This window comes from Scardinius erythrophthalmus (genome assembly GCF_964197995.2).
Source record: "Scardinius erythrophthalmus genome assembly, chromosome: 7".
In the NCBI taxonomy this organism is placed as follows: domain Eukaryota; kingdom Metazoa; phylum Chordata; class Actinopteri; order Cypriniformes; family Leuciscidae; genus Scardinius; species Scardinius erythrophthalmus.
The window spans coordinates 16,999,266-17,008,044 of record NC_138227.1 but is presented as its reverse complement, the minus strand read 5'-3'; the positions used below and the strand labels follow the sequence as shown (position 1 = coordinate 17,008,044).

The following is an 8,779-nucleotide window of genomic DNA, read 5'->3' as shown; positions in this document are numbered from 1 at the left end:
GATATCCAGGGTTCCACTTGTCTTCTCCTCAAGGAGCCCGCGTGCATGCCGAAATGGATTCCTGAAGAAGCTTGATCTTTCCTTCTCCTTCCTTTTTCTCCGTCTTCTAATGCGTTCTGCCCTCCGGAGGTTAGCAAGGTGTCTTCTGATCTCATCTGCTATTCCCTATAAAGCTTTCAGGCCCTCCCTCTCAGACTCCCCTGCCTTCCTCCAACGCTTGTGAAGTTGCCTTCTGCTTTCCACCAGGTCATCGATCTTATTCTCCCTCCTGCCCTTTGATCTTATTGCGGCTTCTCTGATGGTCACCTCGCCACACCTGTTGCTGCATTCTTCATACAGGATTTCCCCGAACAGATTTAGCTTGGCTACCACTGACCCGCGCAGAGCTTTTTGCAGCATCCCGCTCAGATGTTCATCTAACTTTCTCCACTCCTCAGCTTCATTGGCCTTTGGCCACTTGATCTTGTTCCTTCGGAGTGGGTTCTTCAGGTTCCTGGCCCTTTGGCTCCATTCTTGATTCACTTGGGGGTGCTACTGGGTTCACTTCTTGGGGTTCATCAACATCCCTTTCTTCCTCCTCCTTCCTTTCCCCCTGCTCTACCTCTGCAACATTGGGCCCGTTGGCACTGTGGTTGTCAAACCGGCCTTGGATCCCATTTGTCTGACCTACCCTTACCGGGACAGTGCAAGGTTGCATCAGGCTACCACTATCACACTTCTTCTTTCCCATGTGGATGTAAAGTCTCCTCAAAGTTGTTGTTTTTTTCCCAGCCACACCCACATTTCCTTGGAATCTTCTCTTTTGCCGATATCCTTGCGTTCGTTGCCGTGTGGTCCGTCCTTGTTGGACCTTCTTTCATCCCGCCTCTCGGAGGGCCTTTGAGTTGTTTTCTTTGTTTTTTCTTTGTAGTAGGCTTTGGGTGTCTTCCTCTTGGAAAACTAGAGGGTAGGGTTACTAGCCTGCCTCTCCAGGCGCAGTCTATCCTGCTGCCACCAGTCTCTCCTAGATGTTACTCCCTAAGCCTTGTCTCGTCGTTTCAGCCAGAGCAGTGGCTTGCTTTCTCAGCTTCCTTAGAGAGCTCTTTGGTAGATCTGCTCAGTGTGGCTCCCCGTAGTCCCAGGTCCTTGAGCAGACGGGATATTGATCTGCCCACAAAGCCTCTGGCTCCCACCTCTACCGGGTACAGCCTAAAGGCCCTTTCACACTGGACGCGATTTTGACGCACGAATAATTCGCGCGATGGGTTTATTTTTTGATCAGCTGTTTGTGTAATGAGCGCTTCCACACCGAACGCGAATGTGCTGAGGCGAAAAAACGACTTTTATTTTTTTCGCTTCGATGTCGATTTTTTTTTTTTACTTTTGCGGCGACAGAATAGGCTTCAGCCAATTCACATACTACAAGGACAACGTTTTGAAAGACAATGTGTGGCGTAGCATTGCCAACCAACCGGTAATCGCGACTGTGAGTGTGTTGTGTGATAGTCCTGTGCTGTGTAGGCTAGCAGGCCAAACTACATTTGGGATAGAAAGCTAACACTATTATCGTCAAAGATAGAGACAGAGACCGTGTTTACCTTGAACACGTAACAAAATGCAGTGAGACTATTTAGGGCTGCTTTTAGTAGGCTATACTATACATTCTTTGTGTGATATTTCTAGTCGAATGATTTTTAACTTACTTCGTGTGTTACATGTAATGTGTAGTTACATTACAAAACGCACTGTTGAAGACGCAAAAAAAAACTGCACATAAGCATACTCCCCTTCAGACTTTCTGTTCTGTAAGATTGGCTGCACCCAAAACCTTCTTTTCTGTCTTTTAAATAAAATGAAAAGCTCGTCTTCACTGGATGCTATGACTATGACTGGATGATGATGATGATGATGATGAAGTGTCCATGTTTTCTCAGCTGTCGGCGCGATTCGCGTGAAAGTTTTGGAATGTTGAAGCTCTCTGAACGTCACAGACGTCGCAAATTCGCGTCGCGGCTGATGTGAATGGTTTTGATGCGAACTATTCGCACACGAACTATTCGCTTTTTCGTTTCGCTTTTTCGTTACGCATCCGGTGTGAAAGGGCCTTAACACTCCATCCACTTTCTCTGCACTCTGCGACCAGGTCTGCATACTTCGCCTTCTTTCTCTCGTAGGCAGCTTCCAGTCCCTCCTCCCATGGCACTGTCAGCTCGATCAGTATTGCTGACTTCACAGCTGCAGACCACAGCACCACGCCTGGTCTTAAGGAGGTGCTGCATATCTCCTGTGGGAACTGGAGCTGCCTTAACAGGTCTACTTCCATCTTCCACACCGCCCCTGGTGTTAATAGCTTGGCGGGTGGTCTCTTGCTGGTATGCATTGCGGGTTCCCCCTGCCTGATGAAGTGGATCCTGCATCGGCTCTCTGATGGACTCTGCTTGTTTGCCTCCTGCCGACTCTACTCCAGCACCTCTGCCAGCTTCCTGAGCACTTGGTCGTGCCGCCTTCTCAGTTGACCCTGTGTCAGTGCTGTTTTACAGCCCGACAGAATATGCTGGAGTGAGGCATTGATGGTCCCGCAGAGGTCACAGGATTGCTCTGTTCCAAGCCATTGGTGGAGGTTTTTAGGTACATAAGTAGTGTCAGTGATTTGAGGGGAACTTATCCCGACAAAGGTAATCTCACCATAGTTTACAAGGCAGATGCTGGACTGATTACCAATATTTGGAACAGACTCTATCTGGACCAGCTCAGTAGATGATAAAGCAATAAAACACTAATGGTGAGAACATTAGGCAAGCTAGATAGCATCGCAGATGAAGTTAAAAAATCTAACAAAAAGCTGAATAAATATAAATGTGATATATTAAATCATATATATATTTTTGTCATAATAGAACCTTCTTTTAATTTTAGTTAAAATGTCACATTTCTTTTAGTGGAGAGATTTTGCTATTTTAAAAAAATCCCAAGACTTATGTTGTACTTTATCATTTGTATTCAACTCAGTGTGTTCGAATAAAGGGTTTCACAAACTCAAAAGAGAAAAATAAGAGGTTATTTTCTGCATAAAGAAAAAGTCTTGGACCATTAAGATTTCTTGCCTATATTTTATGCATTCATTACTAATCACATTTTTCACATATTACATTAACTGGAGGAAATGTGTTTAATTGTCAAGAAATTTTTAATTCTTTCCTTTTTTCTTGGGATTAAGTTTAATCCAGATATTTTTTTAAGGATTTGTGCTATTCCCTATAAACTTTTCTAACCTTTTTTGTTTGAGTTATACATTTTCACCCCATGCAAAATCTATTTTAATGGACTGTATCTTTGGTTAATCTAAAATGGGACATGAACTAATGTTGACAACTTTTTATAGCAACAGGGTTGTTTTATAACAGCATTGTCTATTCAATCTAATAATCTATTCATGAAAGATGTAGAGTTGACGTGACCTAAACCATTTCATGGCAATTTACCTTAGGGTCTTTGCTTTTAATACATTTGCTTTTGATGGTTTTCATTTTTTTTCAAGTCAAGAGCTAACATACACATGCTATGCCAAAATGAGCTAAAATGTTCTTTGTCCTCATCATTTCTCTAATTTCAATGGATGTCTGTGGTTCACAGTATTAGATTTTATGGTTTTAATTAATTAAAATTAATTTTCTTACATAACAGAAAGATTTCAAGAGTCATTATTATTTTTTTCCTTCTTTAGTTTGAGGTTATAGTGAGGAGATAGTTCATTTGAGGCTGACTTGTGAATTTCCCAGACCAATTAAATTGATTTCATAGGATGTTCATAAGATTAATTTAGCTAATAAAATGTGACTGGGTGTTCAATTTAGGTATTCATTTTATAAATGTATTGAATTGGAGCACTCAAAGTAATGAATTAGTTAATTCAGTTGGTTGAGCTAATAGTAACCCTGAGCTGAATCTAAACACCATTCATATCAATGTAACAGCATGGTCTGTGATTTGGTATTGCATAAGCACCATGTGACCCTAAAGGATCTCTTTATAAGTCCAGGCAGCAGAGGAAGACAAGGGAGTCTCTCAAAGACAGCTCTTAAAACATCTTCAACTCAGCAAGCAGACCAGCATGTCTTCTATGAACCATCTTAACAGTAGCACTGGTAGGTCAAGATTCCGTTCTAATCTGAAGTACGTAGTGCACAAAACTTCATATCTGAAATTCTTCTTTTCCCAACAGGCTGGAAGAAGACCAGGTCAAAGAATAAAGATCAACACTTCACCGATGTTCATGGTCTGCCGTGCATTGAGAATCTGGTTTGTTCTGTAGATGAAACCCCAGAGCCCATCACAACCACAATTACAGGTAACATTCCCTCCTGGATCAAAGGCAATTTCCTCAGGAATGGACCTGGAAAGTTTGAGATCGGAAGAAGCAGGTGAGTATCATTTGGGTTCCTTGAGAACTGAACCGATCACAATCATCACTGGAAAGTAAATGAGCTGTATTTGCTCCTCAGTTTCAACCATTGGTTTGATGGGATGGCGCTTCTGCACCAATTCCACATAGAGAATGGAAAGGTGACATACATGAGCCGCTTCCTCAACAGTGATTGCTACACAGCGAACCTTGAGCATAACCGCATTATAATGTCTGAATTCGGCACGGTTGCCATGCCAGATCCATGCAAGAACTTCTTCCAGCGCTTCCTCTCACGCTTTGAGCTGCCGAGTGAGTGTGATGTCTTTGGTTCTGATTGAAGTGGTCTGAATTATGTTTTGTCTATGTGAACTTGTCACTTCTCTCTTCCCACAGAGCCAACTGACAATGCAAATGTAAGCTTTGTTCAGTATAAAGGAGACTACTATGTCAGCACAGAGACCAACTTCATGCACAAAATAGACCCAGAGACACTTGAAACAAAAGAAAAAGTACATACTAATTATGATTTTTTTTTTTTTTATGTATAAAATATGTTTGTATGGAGAACAAGCTGAAATGTGGAAATCATTGTGCTCAGGTGGACTGGAGTAAATTCATTGCGGTTAATGGGGCCACAGCTCACCCCCATGTGGATCCTGACGGAACTACATACAACATGGGCAATTCTTACACTCCAAAAGGTTAGTAAGAAACATAACTTAAAAAAAAATAAACACTGATTGATTTTCAGAAATGTCTAAAGATTAGTATTCCTCTTCAATTTTATTCTTAGGTGCCTTCTATAATATAATAATGGTGCCGTCAAAGAAGGTGAACCAAAAGGATACCTTGGAAGGAGCCACAGTTGTGTGCTCAATCCCCTCAGAGGACAAGTCCAAACCATCATACTATCACAGCTTCGGTAAGAGAGCATTGCCTACAATCTCTTATTGGCAATTTTTTATTTACAGACATATTTGCTAATAAATAAGTAAATAAATACTTATAGTGTATTTGTGTGTATATATTGTACAAAATTTGGTGTTGGTTAGATAAAAAAAGAAGTCTCTTATGTTCAATGTATAATACAGTAAAACAGCAACAGTGTGAAATACAATTTAAGATGTTTTTATTATGCCAGTTTTCAGGCACATAAACATTATAATATGCTTTAGTGCTCAAGAAACATTTCATTATTAATATTGTGGTGCGTCATATTTTTGTGGAACAGTGATGCATATTTTTTTCAGAAGTCTTTAATGACTATTCTTTTTTTAAATAGAAATCTTTTGTAACATTACAAATGTTTTTACTGTGACTTAATTTATTATATACATTTTTTAAAATGTTCCTTCTAAATCAAGTCTTACAGACCTCAGATCTTTAAATTGTTGTGTGTATATATTTATAATTGTGAGTATAATATTTCAAAAACAAGTGACTTTTTACATCAACTTAGGTTGAAATTTTTAATTATTTTATTGCAGCCATGTCTGAGAACTTTGTAGTATTCATCGAGCAGCCAATCAAAATGGATCTCTTGAAGATTGTGACAAGCAAACTGCGTGGAAAGGGGATTAGTGAAGGTGTATACTGGGACCCCAAACGAAACACAGTTTTCCATGTGATCAATAAGCACACAGGAAAGGTAAATGCTGCTAATAAATTCAAAGCATGTTCACATTTTCTTTACATTTTTTTTTTTTTTTTTAAATATAACTCATTTTAAAATGCTCCTGCTTTGGCTCCCTGCGAAGCCTGAATGACTCTGTACTTTATTTTGTTTTAGCTGAGCCTCGTCAAATATTACGCAAAGCCACTCTCAACATTCCATCAGATAAACTGTTATGAAGAAAATGGTTTCCTGATCATGGACATGTGCTGTTCTGATGATGGCCAAGCAATTAACAACTACATGATTCAGAATCTGAAAAAGTCTGGGAATGCTCTAGATGAGGTAAAACTTTACTTCTACAAGTAAATTCTATCTGTGTAAACGCACCCTTGTTCTTCAAGATAACTACTTGTTTTTTTGCTAGATATACAACACAATGTGTAGAGTGTTCCCTCGCCGCTTTGTCCTGCCATTGAACATGGACAGTGACATACCCTGTGGGCAAAATCTCAACACGCGCTTAAATAGCACCGCGACAGCCATCAAGACAGACAAGAACAAGGTTGGTTAATGTGGTTAACTTATTTTCTTTCTTTTTCTATTTTATCTGCATGCTATCCAAATAATGTATTGTAAATGTGTATTTATGCAGGTGTTTTGCACACATGAAGATCTCCATGGTGATGATCTCCATGAATATGGAGGTCTGGAATTCCCACACATCAACTATTCAATGTGCAATTCCCACCCCTACCGTTATTTCTACGGATGTGGCTTCAGACACCTGGTTGGAGACTCCCTTATTAAAATGGATCTTCAAGGCAAACAAATAACGGTTAGTTAGGATTAGTAGGTTTATGTACGCAGAAATTGTCAGTGACTTTTAATGTTTAGTCTTTTGAATTAATATTTCAACTTATGTTACGACAGGTGTGGAAACACGCAGACATGTATCCCTCAGAACCAATCTTTGTCCCTTCACCTGGTGCTGTAGAAGAGGATGATGGAGTCATTCTGTCTGTGGTCATCACCCCTAATCAGGTATAACACGCCATGTTCCTCAGTGGTATCAAAAATGGCTTGTTATCTTTTTAAAAAATGAGAGAAAATATATTTCTGAACTAATGAGTAATTATGTCCCTCCAGGACAAGAGCACCTTCCTTCTAGTGCTGGATGGAAAAACATTCGAAGAATTGGGCCGCGCTGAAGTACCTATCAACATTCCATATGGATTCCATGGAACTTTCCAAAATGGACACTAAAAGACACTTTTAAAAAGCCCAAATGTTTTGGAAGATGATCATGCCGTCTCTTGTTAAACTGCTCTTATTTTTTTTTACAACTTTTTTACTAGTATTGTTTTCTCCCTTGAATTGAACACTCGAACTGGTATTATATAAATTGTCAGTCACTGAATAATAGTGTCTGCTATAAGAATTTATTAAAACAAATCTGCAAATGTTTTTTAGAATTGTCACCACATATTAGCTTTATTTCAGCATAACAACTAAAGTATTTTTCAAATTTTATGATGTATAATTATTAATCATTAAAGTATAATATGAACATGTATAATCAATGTATTATGGATTGATGCTTGTAGAGCAAAATAAAGGCATTATATAAATCACATAACATCAAAGGTCTACACCTATCCTTGTAGTTTGTCAGAGATCAAAGCCAAAGATCGTCTCAGGTGTTCCTTCTTCTCTTTGAGATGAGATTCCAAACTCCTGGCTTCAGTAAGTATATCTTCCAGTTCTCCAAGCTGAGAGGCATCCACAGCAGCTCTTTCCCTTAGAAGATACCATGTAAAATTAATGCTTGAGTATAAACTTTATAGATCCACTGCTGATGAGGGGTGGAAGAACAAATCCATCCAGTTACCTCAAGACCTCAGAGTACTTCGAAAAAATGCCATTGACCTCTCGGTTAGCCTCTAAATGAAAAGACATACAGAAAAAGAAGTAAGGTGCCTCACAAGTTTAAAGGTCCCGTTCTGCGTGATCCCATGTTTCAAACTTTAGTTAGTGTGTAATGTTGTTGTTAGAGTATAAATAATATCTGTAAAATTATAAAGCTCAAAGTTCAATGCCAAGCGAGATATTTTATTTAACAGAAGTTGACTACAAAAAACGGCTGGATTGGACTACACCCCTCTGCTTCCTTCATTAGTGACATCACCAGAACCGTGTTTTGACTAAGCTCCGCCCACAGGAACACAGGCGTATTGATGGCGAAATGTCAACAGACATGGTTGATGTTTATCTATAATCGGGTACCGCAAAAGTTTAATTCGAAGTTGTTAGTTTGCTCTGTCCATTTCACCACGGACTGTTTTTCTAACCTGGGATAATATCAAGCAGGCTTCTCTCAGCGTTTCATACTGACGAAGGGGACAATTTCAACTATATTCCAGCAAGCAGTAAGTAGTGATTCACTATGGAAATAGCGATTAACTTCACATCGTTTCTCTTAGTAGGATGAAAATAATCTTACTTAAACTGTGATTAATATATATACAGAAAGCGATCAAAGAACAATCCCTTTCCAATCGCCCAAGCTGTTGATCACACAGCGCGAGTTTATCTGGACACTTGCCAAACCTCGTTATGAAATCAATGACGCTGTTACACTGCACAACGAAGCTCTTACTGTATTTATATAGCCTACCTCATGTTTGCATTGGTGAAATCATTAGTGAGTGCAGAAACTGCGTTGCAATGATAAGATCTTTTTTCACGCGATCAACAGACTGTCATCTGCTCAATGCTCATCA

General features: G+C 39.5%; 1 protein-coding gene across 1 annotated transcript; it reads left to right on the top strand.

Annotated features, from left to right (window-relative positions):
- Window positions 1-3,999: 3,999 nt before the first annotated feature.
- Window positions 4,000-7,639, top strand: bco2b (beta-carotene oxygenase 2b). Its single transcript, XM_081370183.1, has 12 exons — window positions 4,000-4,124; window positions 4,202-4,400; window positions 4,482-4,693; window positions 4,778-4,893; window positions 4,983-5,085; window positions 5,178-5,306; window positions 5,872-6,032; window positions 6,174-6,341; window positions 6,424-6,561; window positions 6,652-6,834; window positions 6,930-7,040; window positions 7,146-7,639. The coding sequence occupies exons 1-12, from the start codon at window positions 4,091-4,093 to the stop codon at window positions 7,260-7,262; spliced, it is 1,671 nt and encodes a 556-aa protein (XP_081226309.1). The 5' UTR covers window positions 4,000-4,090; the 3' UTR covers window positions 7,263-7,639.
- Window positions 7,640-8,779: the final 1,140 nt, after the last annotated feature.

What these genes read in the sequence shown, in the direction of transcription:
- bco2b (XM_081370183.1), top strand. Translation starts at nt 4,091, where the DNA reads ATGTCTTCTATGAACCATCTTAACAGTAGCACTG. An exon ending in CCATCTTAACAGTAGCACTG is followed by an intron (nt 4,125 to 4,201) that starts GTAGGTCAAGAT and finishes TTTTCCCAACAG; the next exon opens with GCTGGAAGAAGACCAGGTCA. An exon ending in TGGTCATCACCCCTAATCAG is followed by an intron (nt 7,041 to 7,145) that starts GTATAACACGCC and finishes ATGTCCCTCCAG; the next exon opens with GACAAGAGCACCTTCCTTCT.